Consider the following 21,514-nt stretch of genomic DNA (forward strand, 5'->3'; position numbering starts at 1 on the left):
TTCAAGTTTATCCTAGTGTTTCACTTTCAACTCTACATTCTTGAACCAGATAGAAAAACCACAGCTTTACTCTGATGATGCCACTGATGCCTGTGATGAATAGAATGAGTGATTCTTAGCAGTATCTGCCATTCACAGCTAGCCAGCATTCTTGATACATGACATATTCATACCCATATTTTGGTTCTGTGTTCTGTGTGTGTGTGTGTGTGGCCTTTAGGTATACATTCTTATCTTTGGTAAATCTCTCAGAGATGGAGGAGTATCCCAAAGTTGGATTCAGGGGGCAAAAGACACCAGACAAAAACCTGGAAACAAAGTTCTTCATCTGGAGGTAGGTGCATACAGCCAGACTCACACTTATACACACACATGCACAAACTCAGAGTCACCTATCAGAACAACAAGGTCCAGTTCATGGGAGTGGTGGCAGCTATTAGCTGGGCTTCATCAGTCAGGGTGATATCACAAACGATTTGTCAGGGAGTTGTCTGGGTTTAGTTTTATTATTCGAAGTGAAGTGAAATTAGAATGCAAGAGACTGGCAGTTCTTGGTCGACCTAGGAAGGCAGCTGAAGTTCCCAGACAAGATTACATCTACCACGCTCAGGCCAGACATGGTCCTGATGAAGGCAACCAAGCAAGTGGTGCTGCTGGAGTTAACAGTCCCCTGGGAAGACAGAATAGAAGAGGCGCAAGAAAGGAAGAGAGCCAAATACGCATCCCTGGTAGCAGACTGCCGAAGGCAGGGGTGGAAGGCCCGCTGTGAGCCGATCGAAGTAGGCTGCAGGGGCTTCGCAGGGCCCTGGGACTCTTAGGGATCTGTGGGCAGCAGAGACGACGAGCCACCAAGAACATCTTGGAAGCCGCTGAAAAGGCTACCTGGACACAGGTCGGGGCCTGATCACCCCCGGCTGGGTCGCCTGGAAGAGGGTGTCTGATGATAAGACCCGAAACACCCTATGACGCCAGGTCCATCACTGACGAGGTGTCCAGGTTGCATCGTGACATGTATCAGATGATGAAGAATAACTAGTTCACCGTGACAAAGAAAACACTGTTTAAACCTTCTGATTCATGTCAATGCACCCACGAGTAAAATGGTCTGAGCAGCACTCACTGCTGGCTTGGGTGCAGAGTCATTGTGGGAAGCCCAGCTCAGTGCTCATACAGTTGCACTCAAAATTATTCAACCCCCGTAGCAAATTAGGTGTACTGGCAAAATGTACAAACTTTCAGCTGTGATCAATGAACAGCTGTCTGTGAGGAAGCTGAAGCTTGGGCGTCATTGGACCTTCCAACAAGACAGTGATCCCAAGCATACCTCAAAGTCCTCATGGGCCATAGCCTCCAGCTCTCTAATATTCTTGGGTTTGAGTGCTGCAACCGGCTTCTTCAAATCCCTCAAGAGATTTTCTGTAGGATTCAAGTCAAGTGACTGTGACGGCCACTCTAGTGTCTTCCGAGACTTTCAGTCAGTGACGTCCAAGCTTCACCTTCCTCACAGCGCCACAGCATCACCGAGTCACCGCCATGCTTCACTGTAGGCAGGGTGTTCTTTTCAGCGTATGCCTCATTCTTCCTCCTCCTGACATACCTCTGATCCATAGACCCAAAAAGTTCCAGTTTTGTTTCATCGCTCCACAGAACAGAATCCAAAAACTTCTGTGGCTTGTGGTTATGACTGTGGCTATTAAGGAGAATTCAATATCTTGATGTCCAGGCAGTTTGAGCTTTGACTGCAGCAGTAAGGTGTAAAATCGAAGTGACTACATAACACCATCATCACCATCATTGATCCACCCACAGGAAAACAATGGTTCAAATAGGCCTAAAGTGATTTAGTTTTTGCTTTAATGTGTATTTTTGATAATAATACAGAATAGAGTCAACATCCAATTACGAACAGACTTCAAGCTAAAAACCAGATATTTGTTTTGAGGAAATGGTGGAGACTAAACCAGAGCTGAAAGGAGAGTGAATAGCAGTTAATATTTGTCAGGTGGCCTGAAACAGGAATTCAGATAAAGACTGCTCTGTGTGCTCTGTGTGTCTAAGTAGTTTTTTTTATATAGTTTTTTAATGTATATTCTATTGAGTATAGAAACCTAATAAACCATTAACCATTGTCAGTCAATTTGAGTCAGCTTGTTTTGGTAGTTCTATGACCACCACTGGCCACAAATTGTGACATGCGACATGTGTTTAACAGTTGGCACTGCTCAACCTATATTTGTCTTGAATTTTGACATTATAGCCTACATAATTTAAGGAGTTGCAACAGGGTACCTTGTTGATGTATTTTAAAATACACACATATGGTGGATTCAAAAATCAAGGTAAGCCCTTATCCAATATTTGAAAACCCCTCATCTGTTAGCTGGGTTATTGGTTAGAAAGTGGACTACCGTGACGAGCAGATGCCTTATCAAAGTTCTCTGTACAGGTGCAGCCTTAAGTCATGCGATGGAGTATACTTGTCAGTTAGAAATCAGATAATAAAGATTATGATCAGACATTAACAGACTATTATTGGTAATGTGAAGGATGCATTTTATTGCTTTGTTCTTCCTCTATTGATTATTATTACAGCTGTTATAGTTTCTATCCTGCTGTAAATGGTTTAGTGAACAAGTACGTATTTTTACCTTAACAGTGATGTCTTCCCTGCTTCTCCTGACCCCATCCCCACCCTTAGGAAGAGCTGCTGGGAGATGTATACAGTCTGGATGGAGGTCTGATACACAGAGCCTTACGTGACCCAGCAAAGGCAGCCCATAGGCAGGCTCTGCTGAAACTGATGTCCCAGGCTTTAGGACTCAGTGAAGTCACACGAAACCAGAGAAATGACCAGCAGGGCATGAAGGAGGTGGAGGTACCTGCCGATTCAGGCCACTATGAGCCATGGTGCACATTTGCATTCTAATATTCATAGCTTAACCTACAGTATGCAACCTTACAAGCAGCAGAACTAAGAGAGCAAGTGTTTTGACCTTAACAGCCCTGCACACACCCTGCACATTTTTTCAGCTACCACTATAACACTACTCGGCTCCGGGAGTATAACAGGTCACCAAAGTCCGACTCCTAATAGGTGCTAAGAAACTAACAAGAGAGTCTAGAGGCCAGAAGAACACCTGTTTGTGTGTCCCACTGGTGTGCTGCCACTTTCATGCCCCTAGAATATTTCTGTCACTAACTGAAGTGATACTAACTGAGGAATAGTATTAAAAAGGGTGTCTTTTACTCAAGCCTTGATTTTTTTGATAGAATCACAGATTTTTGTAGTTTTAGCAAATTTTCCCCTGATGATATTCATGTTGTTAGTAATTGTCAAGTAAAATATGTACAGTATGTTACAGAAAAATGTGCAACTAGCTAGAATTAGATCTACACGAGAAATGTGTTATAATATACTGTAGAATGTTTTCATTACATCATGAATCAATCAATCTGTATTCATGTAGCACATCAAGTTAACTAGTGTCTTCTGCAGGGAGTCCTTCTGACCGGAGCCATGCTAGAGGTCCTCACCTGTGGGGAGGGTGGGGCCAGTGAACTCAGTAAGATCCTGTTGGTGCCTGAGAGGCAGCAACAGGTGCTGCAGGCCTATCGCAGCGCAGTGTGCAGTGGAGGGGAGGTTCAAAGATCGGAGCGCTTCAGGCAGATGAGCCTCGAGTTGAGAGAGCAGATCAACACACAAAGTGTCACCGAGAAGGTACAGCAGGAACATTTGTATAGATCCACCGCTGTCATCAGCTACAAAGAACAATAATTGTCATTTTGTAAAATAATTACGGTCTTACTGGAGGTTTTTCTCCACACACTAGGTTTTGTTCTTTTACATTAATGTTTGAGCACACTATGTGCACAGTATGTGAGTTAGACACAAAGCTTCATAAATTAGTGGAAGGTAAAAAAAAATGTGCCACAGGGGGTGATGAAGTGAAAAGATCTATAAAGTTCAATTAATAGTGATTTTTAATAGTAATTTAATAGACCAAGGCAAGGGAAAAGAATGAGTGAAATTTGAGAGGGAGAGGGAGAGTGAGGCTTTAGAGGGAGAGAAGGCTGATCTCAAGAAGATCATGTCAGGCTCCAATCCAGCTAATGTAACCAATTGTTTTCACTTTTAAGACTCTTTTCTTGGCATTAAGCCACAAAAACAACCGAAAAAACCAAACCTGAAACTGTTGGTGGATGTGGTCTAAATCTGTGTAGTCCTTTTATCAAGAAAGCCTATTGTCTGTTACGTGATTTCATTTAGTCATCTAACTAACAACAGCAAGTTTGGAGCACATATTTGCTCACTAGCTCTCTCCCTCCATCCCCTTCCACCCTCCTCCCACCAGCTTCACCTGGAGCAGCCCAGCTCTTTGGTTCCTCTGTCTCAGTCCCACCTCAGGGCCTTATTGAAGGACCTGGCTGATGTAGAGAGGCTTCTCAAGGATGTGGACCTGCTCTCCGGCCTGGCCCGCTTGCTGCCCAAAGGAGCCTGTATTGGTCGGACACCAGCCTCCCCCACAAACATGACTTGGCCCCTTAACGCCACTGCCTGGGGCCCCAACACAACCGACATCCCTGTAGAGGAGGGGGAAGAAGGAGCAGGGGGAGGCGGGGGAGTAGGAGGAGGGAAAGGGAAGGAGGAAGCAGAGAACCCTCATTCTCAGTTTTCAGCATTTGTACAACTGTGGGCCGGACTGCAGCCGATTCTGTGTGGGAACAACAGGTGGGTGAGACAAAAGAGGTGATTACATCCAAAAATGAGAAGATGATAGCCATGTCAGTGTGAATCAAATTTCATCAAATCATTTAGCACCTTTCATACAGGTTAGTGCAATTTAAAGTGCTTTACAGATGACTGACAAGCTGATAATAAGACAGTTAAACACTTTGCATTTGTCTATAAATCTATTTCACATTTTTTTTAAATCAAATACCATAGACAAACAACAACCATAGTATAATAACAGCAACTATATTACTGAGTAGGAACATGAGCAATATGGTAACAGTGAATAACATGACAATAGTTAATATATGAATAATAATAATATGACTAAAAAGTGGCAGTGACAGATGATCCACAGCAGTGATTCATGAAGCCAGAGAACCACAGCCAGGAGAACCATGACCAGGATCCACAGGAACCTGAGAGATGAGAAAAGCTGATCTCATCTCCAGTTCTCGTCAGTACACGAGCAGCAGCGTTCTGGACCAGCTGGAGAGTCTTTACAAACTTATTGGGGCAGACTGATAATAAGGAGTTGCAATAGTCCAACCTGGAAGTGAAAATGCATGGTCTAGTTTTTCTGCATCATTCATAGACACGATGGACCTGATTTTAGCAATATTACATAGATGGAAAAAGACAGTTCTGGAAATATGTTTTATGTGGGAGTTAAAGGGCAAATCCTGATCAAAGATAACTCCCAGATTCCTCACAGTGGAGCTGGAGGCCAGAGTAATGCCATCCAGAGTAGCTTTATTGTTAGAAAATGTGTCTCTAAGGTGTTTGGGGCCAAGCGCAATAACTTCAGTTTTGTCTGAGTTTAGCAGCTCATCCAGGACTTTAATGTCCTTGAGGCAAACTTGAAGTTTAGCCAACTGATTGGATTAATCTGGCTTTATTGATAGGTATAACTGGGTATCATCTGCATAACAGTGGAAATTAATGGAGTGTTTCCTGATAATATTACCCAGAGGAAGCATATATAAGGTAAATTATATTGGTCCAAGCACCGCACCTTGTGGACCTCCGTGTCTAACTTTAGTGTGGACGGAGGACTCATTGTTAACATGAACAAATTGAAATCGATCTGAGATATAAGACTTAGACCAGCTTAATTTATGCCAGTGAACTGTTCCAGTCTCTGTAATAGGATGTGATTGTCAATGGTGTCAAAAGCAGCACTCAGATCTAACAAGACCAGTATAGAGAGAAGTCCTCTGTCTGATGCCATAAGGAGGTCGTTTGTAACCTTCACCAGTGCTGTCTCTGTGCTATGGTTCGCTCTAAAACCTGACTGAAAGTCCTCTAATAGACTGTTGGAATTTAGAAAATTACACAGCTGGTTGGCTGCTACTTTCTCCAGGATCTTGGAGAAAAGGGGAAGGTTGGATATCTATAGTTGGCTGATACAACTGAATCAAGAGCAGACTTTTTTTCAGAAGAGGTTTAATAATTACTTTAAAGGACTGTGGTACGTAGCCTGTTAGTAAAGACTGATTGATCATATCCAGTAAGGACGTGTTAATTACGAGTAGGACTTCGGGTCTAGGTGACAAGTTGGCAGGTTGGATGAGGAAATCATTGAAGCCAATTCAGGAAGCTCAATTGGAGAAAAACAGTCCAAATGCACATCAGGCCCAGCAGCTGTTTCCATGATTCCTGAGTTTGAGGTTCAATTAGAGCCTGTTGAGGGCAGGAAGTGATGAATTTTGTCTCTAATAGTTAGAATTTTATCATTATAGAAGTTCATAAAGTCATTACTTCTAAGTAGGGTTAGGAATACAAGGATCAGTGGAGTTCTAGCTCTTTGTCAGCCTGGCTAACGTGTTCAACAAGAATCTAGGGGTCTTTTTATTTTCTTCTATCATTGAGGATATATAGGTTTTCTATGTCTGTCTGTCTTGCCAGATTCTTCTGATTTGGTGGCACGCCATATCCTTTCAAGTTTTGAAAGTTTTTCCTTAAATTTGGCAACAGCACTATCAGAAAGGCATCTAGTGAGGACAATTTTTGTCAAATGGCACATAGTCCAGTAATACGGAATCGAACATTATTAGGTAATGGTCCGATGAAACTGAGTTTTGGAATTTAAGTTTCAATTTAATTGTGATAGAGCTGTCAAAGGTTTTGTTACATCCAGGCACTTTTAGCTTGTTTTGGAGTTCTACCCTGTAGTGACCAAAAAAGATTAATGCAACTTTAAACAAGCCCCCAGGTTATTCAGACGTTTATGAGAGAGACAGCATGTGGAATTTCTCTTTTGTAAATATCCATCACAGTTTACTGACCTTCAACCCTCACCCACTGTACATACTGTAGTTGTGCACACAATTTTCCTATGCAAAGCAAGAGATTTAAGGTGTTTTTGGCTTTATGTTTAACCTGGATAAGCTAATGGCTTATTTGATGAGAAACTCATGAAAATAATTTCTTGTCAGATAATGCAATAATTCTAGCTGTGCTTATGTGTAAAAAGCAATGAAGAGCAATGAGATATGAGCACACTACATAAAGCATACGAACAGCAAATTCCCACGTTTTGTGATTTGGCAGTAAAGTTAATGGCCTTTAACTTGTGGCTCTTGTTGCAGGATCATTGAGCCGGAAGCTTTAAAACAGGGGAATATGAGTTCTCTGGGATTCACAAGCAAAGAACAGAGGAATCTGGGCCTACTTGTTCACTTGATGACTACAAATCCCAAGATCCTCTACTCCCCCATTGGCTCTCAGGTGGATAAAGTGATTCAGAAGGCAAGTTCACTGTGCTCCGTAATGAAGAGTTCCCAAACGATGATTAAAGCAGCAATAGCTTTTCTTTACCCACTTGGTGGCAACATGTCACTCACTGTGGCTCTTGGTGACACCAGGCCATTTGTTTAGCTTTGTTTCAATTTGTTAGAAAATCTAGAATAACACCACCTTTGTCCTTTAATGTTTTCTTAATATTCCATGATATTAATAGTTTACTCCTGATAATGCTTCTTCAGCAGTTTCATTTACACTCACAGATGCTGCATGCATGCAGAACCAGAGACTCTCAGCATGAGTTATGTGGGACTAAGGACCAAACATTATTATTCTACCCACAAGACATTAATTATGTCATTAGACATCAATCACTGTCCAAATTGCTGGGTTGACATGAAGCCACCTGATTAATCTGGCTCTGTAGTATGTGACACAGCTGGCCTCTCTACGCCTCAACATTAGCACAGATGTCCACTGATTAAGTATGGGTTAGCTCAGACTGATGAGCAACTGTGTAGATGTCTTGTCTGAACATATGGGTTGAAGATGGTACAGAAAGCTGTGAATGTGGGAGGGTGAGGGACGGAGGGAGGTGGTGGAGGAAGACATGAATGGAAACCATATGAACAAATGGCTAAATTAATACAAAATGTAAGGAAAAAGTAAAATGTTGTTAACTAATGTTTTGCACTTAGGCAAATGAGACATTTGCATTCATCGGGAACGTGACACACTACACTCGGGTGTGGCTCAACATCTCCGCCCAGCTCAGGAATTTTCTGGAGGAGGGACGGCTACACAACCACCTGGTGTGGTTACAGCAGGTAGACTCGCATACAGTTTGAAAACATTTTTAATCATACGGAACTGTCAGGATCAGAAATCATCTCTGCTTTAATATTTTTCCATTGAGTTAGCCTTTTTGCTTTAGTTGGACTAGACAGTCAGCATGTGATGGTGCACACATTAGACTCCATTCATCCTCTTTTCATCCTCTCCTCTCTTCCCAGCTGTCCTCAGAGCTTCAGCAGCACCCTGAGTTGTTGAATGGCACAGACAGTGACCTGATGCAGGGTCTGATGGAAGGTAACTACAGTCTCCCCAACACCTCCACCCTGCTGGAGCAGCTGGACACCATTGACAACGCTGCCTGCGGATGGACACGCTTCATGTCTAAGGTCAGTGTGTTGTGTAGAACTATAGCTCCCAACAAAAATATGATTACAGATTGGTGTGAGGCCGATCTTTGGCATATTCATCACTTAATCAGCGCAATGACCAATGAACTATCAGTTACGGCAGGCCAGTTGCGAAGCACATGCCTCATGAGCATGAGAGCAAATCATCATGATGTAGTTGTTTCTGATGATGAAAATGATGCATGCAACATACAGTAACTTGTCAAGTTTACGTACAACTACACATCGGCCTTGATATGGCACACTTCATCTGAATGTTGTTCTATGGGAATTTCAAACATAGGTCTCAATTTTTTAAATATAGGTCAGGAAAGGTTCTTCAGTCAGAGACACTTCCAACAAGGAGCTGGCCATTTATAGGAAATGATTATGCAATTAGATTTGGCTGAAAAGGCTCTACTCTTAGAGGGTTGGACTAGGTAGCGCTTGCAAAACTCAATAATATTTAGTAGTCTCAGATAAAAATATGGAAAATATCGATAATACCAAGATATTAATGGTACCTTGATTACCCTTGTATCAAGATATTAATAGAATCTTAATAAAAAGGAAATAATTTAAATCCAAATTCTGAAAAAATCAGTACAACAATATGACAAACAGCAATGCAGCCACATCTAGCTTACTGCTACTGCCAAGCAAACACAAAACCTGCACGGAGCCAAAACAAATGATGCCACGTCCTAAGCCTAGACCAGCTGATAGCAAGCTGAAATCCAGTGAATATTTTCCTGAGTGGTCCAGTTCCTGCAGCAAGACTGAGCTTCTGCTCCGGATTCTGAGTTCTCAGAGAGCCGACGGCAGGCTGCATAATACGCTGTGATTATTTGCTCCTGAATCAAGTCAAGAGTGTGATCATCACCACAGCAATAAGTGGCAGGCTATAATGTCCGTGCTGCACACCTGCATGAATAGGACTGGATTTTTCCAGCCACAGTGCTGTGGGTTAGCCCGCTACTCTCAAGCTTTTTGTAAACAGCCAATATAAGCTTCAGTGCTTTATTCATTTGCTTTCTGAGTGAGATGTTCAGATGGATATCATTCTCATTGCTGCGGGTGAAGTACAGAGCTGGTGTCAGGACATGGATAGTGTAGCTTAGCATAACACCAATAGCTAGCCTGGTTCTGTAAAACATGTATAGAATCACCTTACAACATCTCACCAGTTAACATGTTGTGTCTCATTGGTTTAATCAGTACATAAACATACATGTTGGTGATGAGTTTCTGCTGGACTCAATGAGACAAGACTTTAGGAAGTGGCTGTGCCCAGCACTGTGCCAAAACATTACAAAACACTCCTAAGAAATTGGACAGACATGCACCACAATGAGCACATAACGGAAAGTATAAAATGAACCATGGAAGTGTGAAACACACAACAAAATAATGGCAGACAAATATGAATGAATGTCCATGTTTGTATTCTAATAAAAGTCCCAGAGTTATCAAGAATCAATATTTATATCTGAAGTGACCATAAAATATTTTGCCAAGGTTATTACGTTCCCATTAATATCAGTCGACAGAGGAAAAAGCAAGAAAAGACAAAGAAACACAGTTCTATTGATTCCAGTTCCAACATGCAGACGCTGCAGTAAACCAATACGATGGTTTAATCTTTGTGCTCAGCTCTCGTAGTTTCTTTCTTGGATCCTTTTCTACGGTGACACGTTACTCGTGTCTTTGCATGGTGCTTGCAGGTCAGCGTGGATGTCTTCAAGGGCTTTCCTGACGAGGATAGCATCGTTAACTACACCCTGAACCAGGCCTACCAGGACAACGTGTCTGTGTTTGCCAGTGAGTCATCACTCTGTGTCAGGTTGTTATCATGGTACCAAACACTTGTAGAATGAGCTGGCTCTCCATGCTCTAATGCAAACCATGAGAAGCATAATGCTGAAGCAGGCGTATTTCACACTTTCTTAAATGCTTTTTTTTTTTTTAAATCAAACTTTACCAGTGCACAGACAAATTACCGTATTTACCGGACTATAAGCCGCTACTTTTTTCCCACGCTTTGAACCCTGCGGCTAATCTATAGATTTTTCTTTGTTAACGTTTCAGTGACGGTTTCAGTGCACAGGAGGAGGACGAATAAAAACATTAATGACTTTTCTGTTTTGTTCGATCGGCCGTTTTACTGCCGTGTTACAGGCACCGTTTGGAAACAATTAAGGCATGTAAATAAACATTTACAAAATCTTTCTGTGTAATTATCTCATTTCACAACGTATATATCTGCGGCTTATAGTCTGGTGCGGATAATATATGTAAAAATATTTTTTTCTTTTAAAATTTAGTGGGTGTGGCTTATATTCCAATGCGCTCTATAGTCCGGTAAATATGGTATACACAAACACGTTCATTGAAAGGGAGGAAGTAAAGATGCTGTACTCAATGTAAAACAGATCTAATGCTGGAGTATACTGGTTTTGGGTGTAGTGTGTGTTTCCAAGGTAGAGACAGGCAGAGTGCATGCAGATCGCTTCTGGCACATGTAAATGTGAATCAGTGCTGAAGTTTTTATGTGTGTGTGTGTGTGTGTGTGCTTGTGTGTGAGTATGGTGCGTAGTGGTATCGTGTGGTTGTATATCATGTATGTATAGTGTAGGGGAATGTGTATGGGCCCTCAAACAGTTGACCGTGCACTGAGGAGGATAATGCAAGTGGGTTGTTGTTCGCTTGGAGCAGCTCCCAGATTTTTCCGAGAGAGTGTGCCCTTAGTCAGTGCACCTTCAGGAAATAGATCATGTTTTTTGGGAAGGTGATCCTACAAGAGCAGCTCATGAATGTAAAACTGTCACTTTGAAAGGGGACAGAAGAATATGATGCATTCAATGTAAGTGTAACAAGTAGAGCCAGATTTTGCATTCAGTCTTAACACAACAGTGATTAAGATACAGTTGCACTGAAAATTATTCAACCCCCACTGCAAATTAGGTGTAATGGAAAAAGCTCTACACAACTAATATTACAGGTGGTTTCTCCAAATTCAACACAATATGCCACTTTTGATGAGTACTGTGGTCTCAAAATTATTCAACCAGGTGAATAGAGTGCAAATCAGGTGTTGTCTCAAGCACATCTGATGCAAATAACCTCATTAGTTGCATCAGGTGTGTTTGAGATAGAACACATCAGATACCTGGACTGGCTGTGAGGTTTTGTTCACAGTGATGTTTGGTTACATGTTAGAAATATGGGTAAGTCAAGAGAATTGTCCAAAAAGTTAAGAGAGGAGATCATTGCCCTGTACAAACAAGGAAAGGGATACAAAAAGATAGAAAAGGTACTGAATGTTCCTGGAGATGCTGTTTCATATTAGTTGTGTTGTGCTATTTCAAAGTTTGAACATTTTGTGAATACACCAATGGGGGGGGGGGGGGGGGGGGGTCAAAATTGAAAAAGCAAAAACAAAGCTATAAAATATTGTTCTGTTGAAGAAATGGAAAATTGCTGATAGATGTAGATTAAGCTTGTACATATCAGTAATATCTTGAGGCCTGCGCATCACCTGATCTGAAAGCTGCTACATTTCTTCAGCAGTAGACCAACGTCTCTGTTCATCCACACCTTCTGATTTGGGAATGTTAGAATCTGTTTGAGGGTGGGGACATAGATGAGAGTGGAGTTGACATAGTCCAGGATGGAGGAGACATCAGAGTCGGTGCCCGCATGTGTGTCCACGGTGGCTGTGGTACAATTCACCCCCATTTGATCTCACTTAAGCTCTCTCCACTGAAGGTTTCAGGCGTTTGATAAGTGGTGGCTTTGGGTGCCTTAGCCATGCTGGTTTAACATGGTCCTTGGTCTTGTCCCCTGTGGCGCCAGAGGAGACGTTCATTTGGAATTTGGGAAATGTTACCAGTAATTGGCGTCGGCTGATACTGCCTCCAGCGTTCACTGTTGAGAATCCTTCAGTGTGATGATGGGATGCTGCTTGAGCCACCGGACACTTCTGACCTGATGCTCTTTTTTTTCAGGTGTGATTTTCCAGACTAACAAAGATGGCTCGCTGCCACCCCATGTTCTTTACAAAATTAGACAAAACTCCAGCTTTACAGAGAAGACCAATGAAATCAGACGTGCCTATTGGCGCCCTGGGCCCAACACGGGGGGAAAATTCTACTTTCTCTACGGTTTTGTTTGGATCCAAGGTAAGTGACTGCAATGCAACGCTTCCTAAGTGTTGATTATATTTGGGTTGTTTGCACTCCTACCGTGGTTTGAAACAGATTTTAGGGTGGACTTATTATTTTAGTGCCGTTTGCAGATCCTAAGAGCCTGTGCTCTAAATCAAGACCCAGACAGCGGAGACAGACTGTGGTGTCAAATGCTTTGTTTAGTTTGTTTTCTAAGAAAGGGATTTATTCTGGTGAAGTGCTTACCGCTGTGCATTGTGACATGGGCTCACCTGTGAAGTTGCCAAGGCAAGCTGCAGCAGAAGCACTTTCTCACTGCAGGTCATATTTTATTCAGGAAGCAGGAGCCGGGAAGCTGCTCGCTTGGCACAGTAGGTTGATCCATAATGATGCATCCAAAGTGACAGGACACGGTCTGAGGAGCTGGGCCAGAGACGGCCAAAGAGATCACTCCCATGAGAGAATGAGTGACTTTGAAAGCAGCTGAAATTACAAAAAAACCCCACATTTTCTCACCTACTCCTCGTGGTATTTGTAAATGATTATTTTGATCTCATTGGTTGGTATACTGAGATTTCTGCCTCCCCCCTATACAATGGATGCACATAGAATTTTGCATTAATGTGTTTGCATAACACAGGAATGTGAAAAAAGCTCAGTCAGTTTCTTTTGAGAGGGTAATTCCTATGAATACAGTTGATACTGAGATATCCCTTTAAATGACCTGAGGAATACCTTGTACTATTGTGTAATCTGCTTTTTTATATCGGAAGGGAAATACTTCTAGTACCTCATCATGTGATAACATCCAACCAGGAGGAAGAGTTCCACTCGGCCAATGAAAACAGCCGTACAGTGTCTCCTGTGGGTCTGAAGGCGTATTTCTAAAGTTAGAAAATAACCCTTGCTGTTGTGGTATTTTCATTTTTTTAGTTTTACTTTCAAACTGGAGTTGGGGGATTGAAAGAAGTTCAGCAGTTTTACAAGGGACTGAGGACTAAATGTCAGAATATATCGTCCACAGCGGCATTTATTTATTTATTTTAGTAGTTACAAGTACATGGATACGTACACACGCATACGCACCCATAGATAAACAAAAAAAAAAATCAAGATTCACAGCGGCATTTACTTTGACCAAATGGAAATGCAATCCTAAATAGCTCAAGTACCCTTTGACCTCCGTTTGAAACTATAAACACAACAACTATCATATTATCACATTGTAAATATCAAACATCAATATCAACATTGATTGGCAAACTGAGGAACGTTATCATTCATGGAAGATGTGTCCGTGTCCCCGTGATGAAATATCCAATCCAATATTTACTCTTCCTTAAAGCTCTGGTTTGGTCTCCACCAACTATAGCTGCTAAATGCTCCACTATGTTCACAAACTAGTCGCTAACTTTGAAGAAAAAAAGATCTGTAGAGCTAAGGGAAACACAGCGACAGCTTTTATGTTACGCACAATCACTCGTTCACATCTTCTAACTTTCTCTGAATGTATTTCTCTCTCTCTCTCTCTCTCTCTCCTCTCCTCTAGATATGATAGAGAGAGCCATCATCAACACGTTTGTAGGACATGATGTGGTGGAGCCTGGTAACTACGTTCAGATGTTCCCCTACCCGTGTTACACCAGAGATGAGTAAGAAACGGGCTTTCTCTTGTTCAGTCTCCAGAGGTTCTGTTCAGGTCATAGTGTCGAGCATGGCAGTGAGAAGTAATCAGTAAGCAGATGATATGATGTGCACATGGAAAAGAATGTGTTTGTCCTAAAATATTTCACTTGCCATTAGAAACATTGCATTTCAAAATGTTCACATGAGTCGTGTTCTTCATATTTGATGAATAGATTTTCTAGGTGTTGCACTGCCTTTGAAATGCAGCGCGTCTTACCTGATGCTCTGTGTTGGTTTTTTCAGCTTCCTGTTTGTGATTGAGCACATGATGCCTCTGTGCATGGTCATCTCCTGGGTTTACTCAGTAGCCATGATGATTCAGCACATTGTGGCTGAGAAGGAGCACCGGCTTAAAGAGGTTCCTTCATTACCGTGAACACACACACACACACACACACACACACACACACTGTAGTTTGTTTTGGCTAAATCCCACATACACTGTCCTGCTGCCTGAAATACTTGCATGAACACTAAATGTGGATTAATCTGCAGCTCTAAATAGCCCCCAACATACAAATGCACTATTTCCTCCTGTTTGAGTAACTTTTGATAAAAAATGACAGTGACCAGGTTTTTAAGGAATTTACTGACATTTCCTGAGGAATTTACTTTAAAAATTAAACTTTATTGTTGTGAATCTTCTGTAAGAACCAACTAACAGTCCTGGAACTGAAGAGCCACAGACTGGTTAGCGGGGTCAGAAAATATCTGGAGATGGACTAACACGTTGCTGGTTTTGGTCGTATCAAGTAGTTTGTTTGACAAAAAGACAAATATAGAAAAACACCAACTCTATAGTAGCAGCAGCAGTAATAATAGCGTACAATATGTATGATCTGAATTAAGATTATGATTAGTATTGCTCAGAGATTCAGTATTTCTTCCTACTTGGAATAATATTCCAGTGGTGGCACAGCCCCTGTTAAGAGAGAAAGTCTTGAAAAATCACTGAATTATTTTATTCACTAAAAAGACTGAAAAACAATTGGCATGAAAGTAGTCAGATGTGCAATATCTAATATCACAATACCATATATTATCCATCAAAATGCATCTTTCAAAACCCAGCAACTATTGAACACGACTCTGTTTGTCTCTTTTACCTTTACCTCTTGTCTGCACTCTCTTCTTTTAACATGTCCATGCTCATAGAGAGACAATTTCTGCACCTCCTCTTGTCTTTTAGCTCAAACACCTCAGTCACAGCTAGTGACAGAGCTCTCATGCCACCTGCTGTTAAGGCTGTTAAGTGAATGTCCTTCCTGCTTTGATATTCTAGACTTAAACATGTCTCATCTTAAATCTGTCAGCAGCAACAGCGCTTGTCAGATATTTGAAGTGTAAATTAAAAAAAAAACATATTTTTTCGGTGAATATATCTGTACAGTGTGTCCTTTATGATTTAAAACGCAGAGCTTCTGTTAATGTTTCACAGTATCCACAGAGTTTACTTGAGTGTTTTCATGGGTGGAATGTGATACAGCAAAACCTGACTTAGACAGTGAAATAGACAAGTGGAAAGCAGAAGAGATATCAAGACCTAATAACCTAAGACCACCCCCAGAACCTTCAGGGGAGGGGGAGCCTGTCCTCTGTGGATCAGATAATGAGAGTGACACAGGTATAATAACAATAATGAGAATAATAAGAGTAACTAGGTAAACATATTACACTGGGTTTACTGAATTACATAGCCAACGTTATGTAAGTGCAATACTAAATCTGTGGAGCGCCCCTTTAAGTCACATTATTTTAGTCTTATATAAAATAACACTGAAGAGGAACAAAGTCATTCCCACCACAGAGTGACCAAACGAACCAGCGTACAGTGGAGCACTTTTAAACAGGGTGGAGGACAAAGTACTTACACATTCTGACATGCCGCTATCGGGCTTCTTCCTCAGGTGATGAAGATGATGGGTCTGAACAACGCTGTCCACTGGGTGGCTTGGTTCATCACCGGCTTCGTTCAGCTGTCTATCTCCGTCACAGCTCTGACGGCTATCTTGAAGTATGGCCGGGTGCTGCTCCACAGCGACCCCTTCATCATCTGGCTCTTCCTCACCATCTACGCTGTGGCCACCATCATGTTCTGGTGAGATCTCAAAGTTCCACTACAGTAGCCACGAATCCCTCACTTCTCACAATGTGTCAGCTTCTGCAGCTCAGTATATGTAAAGTCCCTTCACACGTTTGTAGTGGAAGCGTAGTGGCCTTAGGAACAGCATGTTGCTCCACCAGTATCGTTAAGATAAGAGGAAGTGACCTGTTGTATGTACGGACAGACTTGTGCAGTGTCTATACAGCACGTAAGCAGAGCAGCAGCAGTGTCGGTCTGCACAGGATATCTTTAGGCACAATATTCAGTGTAGGTCACCTGCGTTTTGGCAGCACTCAGGGCCCACCACGCTGCTGATGTAGTGAGGGAAATGCACTCACAAGCTTACAAACAAGCTTAAATGCGAGCCATTATGCAGACTATGTGGACAGCTGTGTTGATTAAAGTAGAAGCATATCTGTTCCATCAGACACACGTGGCATGAACGACTTAAAAAAGCGTGGCTGAAATGTCTCTGTGGGGACAACAGCACAGATAGAACCAGGCGTGATCTGACTCCACGTGATCAGGGAGAGAAACCCAGCAGCTTTTTAAATGAGATATTTCAACCAATTTAACCGGTCTAATAGATGTGTTTGGAAAAATATCTGGATAGAAAAGCATTGCTTCAAAATCACCAATTACAAAATGCATGAAACAATGAGAAAAAGTTATTTATTATCATATATTATGACTTTCTAGTGTGATAAAGTAGTAGTGTCTAATTATGACCCCGATGTGGACTTACAGGATGTGACTCTTGTTAAACTAAAAAACAATATTGCTGATGTTTTGGTTTAATAAAAATCTGTGTGCATAAATGTTTTTTTTTTAGAATTGAATGCATTTTCATTTAATGTATACCCACTATGTCTTATTTTGAAAGCAAAACGATCTATATTTATAGATATTGCTCTCTGAATTAGAAAAAAAAGTGATAAGTCAAATATGTCTAGGTTAAAATACAGTTAAAAAAAAAAAAAGAATGACACACACAATTCATTCTGCCTTTGCATTCAGTAATCTTTAATTTTTGTTTTGGTTGTGTATAGGAATCATTAATCTGGTTCCTAGAACATATGTGATTTCATTAAACTACTAAGTAATAAAGAAGCACCTGAAACTTCCTTTGTTTTTTAGTTTTTTGGTGTCGGTAATCTACTCTAAAGCCAAGCTGGCTTCAGCCTGTGGAGGAATCATCTACTTCCTCAGCTACGTGCCCTACATGTATGTGGCCATTAGGGAGGAGGTGGCCCACGATAAGATCACTGCCTTTGAGAAGTGCATCGCTGTAAGGCCCTTTCTCTTCTCTCCCAGCTTTTCATTTGAAACTACACTTGGTGTCTGTAAAATTAGCTTACAGTTGCTGAAATGATCCAGATGGTACTAAGGTGAATAAAGTCTTGCTTCACTGTCTTCTCCAGTCTCTAATGTCCACCACAGCTTTTGGCCTGGGCTCCAAGTATTTCGCATTGTATGAGGTAGCAGGTGTTGGTATCCAGTGGCGGACCATCAGCCAGTCACCAGTAGAAGGTGATGACTTTAACCTGGGTCTGTCCATGATGATGCTTATCATTGATGCCGCTGTGTATGGTGTGCTCACCTGGTACATCGAGGCAGTGCATCCAGGTATGAAATGATTGCATTCTGACTCCCACCACTCAATGTGGTCAAATCTTTTCATATAGATCAGAGCAAATGTGTTTTCCTTCTCTTTTAGGAATGTATGGGCTGCCCCGCCCATGGTACTTCCCCTTGCAGAGGTCCTATTGGTCGGGCAGTGGGCGCATAGAGACCTGGGATTGGCCGTGGTGTGGAGGCGGGACCGCCAGGCTCAGTGTGATGGAGGAGGATCAGGCTTGTGCAATGGACCAGCGGAGATCTGGTATGTATGTTTTGGGATGATGAGGACAACATCCTCATGTTCTAAAGATCCACTTAACTAAGGCAAACAAATGGCTCTCTAAACTAACTTATTAACTAGCACACTTTGTCCGTTATCATTCCTCCTGTACAGTAATGAATTATCTACTTATCTAGTTGCATACAAATGCAAATGAAAAAAAGGCGTGTTGGTCATTAGATAAGGTGTGGGCAGGCACATTGCTAACTTGTGGCAGCAAACAGTGACATTTTTTCTACTTATTTTCCCGCTATTTAAAGCGTGCATCATTCAGATAGTAGGATGGGTTTACATACAGTAGTTGGGTTCACAGTGTCCATACAGTTCGCTTGTTACACACAGAGGGATGCACAAACTCTGTTTGTGTAACAAGGAACTGTTTGTTTGTGAAATCATTTAAATAGCAATGTGCCAGGTCTGCTAGCTGGTTTTCGAAGTGAATGGGAGACTCAAAACACACCTACAGTGTAATCAATCAAGGCCAGCAGCTGGTTGTAGCTTTATATTGGTTGAAATCTGAAAGTCTGAACAAATGAAACCAGAAATATCGCATGGAGAGATGCACTAGAGGTAGAAGAGAAACTATGTTGTTTGTAATTTCAGTGAATCAAAATTTTAATGTGACGATTTCATGTATAAACCTCATCAAAGAACCTCCTCATACTGTAGCCATCATTGTCTCAGGACATATATGAATAAATGGAGTGACTAAGGATCTTAAGGGAATCCTCTGTGTAGTTAAACCTTTTTGACCTTTCTGAATATTTTGAATCAATTATGACTGTGTTAGAAATATGCCAATTACCAACTGTTGACTGCACCAGATTCAAAAGTCACAGTTTTGTCTAAAAAGTAGTAAAGAGCAGAATGTATGTGACCACAAAATCAACAGGGAATAGAGCGTTTCAAGAAAAGCAGTAAAATAAGAGAGGTTGAGCAAAGTGGGCATTTCTTTTTTTATCTTTTGTTCATTTATCTTTTGTATACCTCTTATTCCTTGTTTTTGTACCGTAATGCCAGAGGAGATGCGGGGCATAGAGGAGGAGCCGAGCCACCTGCCTCTGGTGGTGTGTATAGACAAACTGACCAAGGTGTACAAGACCGGCAGCAAACTGGCCCTTAACAAACTGAGCCTCAACCTCCATGAAAACCAGGTGGTCTCCTTCCTGGGACACAACGGTGCTGGCAAGACAACAACCATGTGAGGGGGATTAGTGTGTGTGTGTGTGTGTGTGTGTGTGTGTGTGTGTGTGTGTGTGTGTGTGTGTGTGTGTGTGTGTGTGAAAGAACACTAACACTAGATTAGTCTTCGGCTATATAAAAAGACTGTTAATGTCATCAAATTGCGATATGACCTTGAGTATTTATTATACTATGAGTTATACCGATGAGTATTTATTCCTCAGCTGAATTCTGGCTAGAGGAGATGCCATCCCACACTAATTACACTAGTACACTATTCACTGTTCAGACTTAGCGTCACATTTCGGCTGAACACTGAGCCATGCTTTGCACAGCTACTTAGTCAGAATTATGACATAAAAAAAGCAAATTCTGTTTACAGTGCAGCCAAACAAACTGAGAGGATTCTCCACATGACATTGTTCTAAAAAAGAAGAGGAATTCCTTTTATTTCTTACTGTCACTCTACTACAGCTCAGCAAGGAAATTAGGTCCAGTAAAACACAACAGAGACTTATCTTACAGAGGCCACTGAAGATTTACCAACCAATTGCCCCATCAGGGACAAATAAAGTCATTGATTGATTATATTAGCTTTAGCAGAACATGAGAATGCATTTCGACACAGAGCAAAGACTGCAGATTGTGCCTCCTATCACTTATAGCTGCCAAAATTATTCAAGCCTCATTGTAAATAAAGTGTATTGGAAAAATGCACAAACTGTGTTCAATGACCAACTAAAACAAGAACAATTTAAATAGCTCAACACAACTAATATCACGGGTGGTTTCTCCAAATTCAACACAATATGTCACTTTTAATGACTGCTGCAGTCTCAAAATTATTTAACCCCCTGAATAGAATCCTTCATAAAAGCACTCATTTGCAAATCAGGTGTTGTCTCAAGCACATCTGATGCAACTAATCAAGGGCCTCATTAGTTGCATCAGGTGTGCTTGAGACAGAACACATCAGATACCTGGACTGGCTGGGGGTTTGTTTAGCATAGTTCACAAGTTCAAATCTAAAAGAACACTGGCTGCACTACCTGGAAGTGACAGAAAGAGGAAGCTATCAACAGCTGCCACCAGATTTCTGAGGAGGCAGGAGGCCAAAAACCCTCAAGTGACTGCAAAACACCTGCAGTAAGACTTGGTGGCAGCAGGCACTGAGGTTTCAGTTTCTACAGTAAGGAGCATACTAAACGCTGAAGGCCTCCATGCCTGAACTCCAAGACGAACACCACTACTGACCCAAAAGCAGAAGACAAGTAGATTACAGTGTGTTCTAAACCATGTAAATAAGCCACAAAAGTTTTGGATTCTGTTCTGTGAACCAATGAAACAAAACTGGAACTTTTTGGGTCAATGGATCAGAAGTATGTCAGGAGGAGGAAAAATGAGGCATATGCTGAAAAGAACCCCCTGCCTACAGTGAAGCATGGCGGTGGCTCGGTGATGCTCTGGAGCTGCTTTGCTTCTTCTGGCGCTGAAAACCTGCAGCGTTTGGAGGACAAGATGGATTCAATCAAGTATCAGGAAATCCAGGAGAAAACATCATGACGTCTGTGATGAAGCTGAAGCTTGGGCATCATTGGACCTTCCAACAAGACAAGAAATCCCGGAAGATACTAGAGTGGCCGTCACAGTCTCCTGACTTGAATCAAACCCAAGAATATTAGAGAGCTGGAAGCTGTTGCCCATGAGGAATGGGCTAAGATTCCTCAGGAACGCTGTCAGAACCTGGTGTCTGGCTATGCATCATGTTTGCAGCAGGTCATAACAGCAAAAGGGTGCTCTACTAAGTACTAAAGAAGA

General features: G+C 41.7%; 1 protein-coding gene across 1 annotated transcript in view; it reads left to right on the forward strand.

The window, feature by feature from the left end:
- The window catches only part of abca2 (ATP-binding cassette, sub-family A (ABC1), member 2), a 92,674-nt gene that overhangs the window by 47,596 nt on the left and 23,564 nt on the right, over nt 1-21,514 (forward strand). Inside the window, exons 6-21 of the mRNA XM_070833050.1 lie at nt 221-334; nt 2,699-2,875; nt 3,497-3,718; nt 4,353-4,729; nt 7,324-7,483; nt 8,176-8,304; nt 8,491-8,658; nt 10,383-10,479; nt 12,666-12,839; nt 14,374-14,476; nt 14,754-14,868; nt 16,418-16,608; nt 17,752-17,902; nt 18,036-18,240; nt 18,332-18,496; nt 19,535-19,715. Of these exons, the coding sequence (XP_070689151.1) occupies nt 221-334; nt 2,699-2,875; nt 3,497-3,718; nt 4,353-4,729; nt 7,324-7,483; nt 8,176-8,304; nt 8,491-8,658; nt 10,383-10,479; nt 12,666-12,839; nt 14,374-14,476; nt 14,754-14,868; nt 16,418-16,608; nt 17,752-17,902; nt 18,036-18,240; nt 18,332-18,496; nt 19,535-19,715 (2,729 nt within the window). The remainder of the gene's footprint in view (nt 1-220; nt 335-2,698; nt 2,876-3,496; nt 3,719-4,352; nt 4,730-7,323; nt 7,484-8,175; nt 8,305-8,490; nt 8,659-10,382; nt 10,480-12,665; nt 12,840-14,373; nt 14,477-14,753; nt 14,869-16,417; nt 16,609-17,751; nt 17,903-18,035; nt 18,241-18,331; nt 18,497-19,534; nt 19,716-21,514) is intronic.

This window comes from Pempheris klunzingeri, chromosome 7, assembly GCF_042242105.1.
Source record: "Pempheris klunzingeri isolate RE-2024b chromosome 7, fPemKlu1.hap1, whole genome shotgun sequence".
NCBI lineage: Eukaryota > Metazoa > Chordata > Actinopteri > Acropomatiformes > Pempheridae > Pempheris > Pempheris klunzingeri.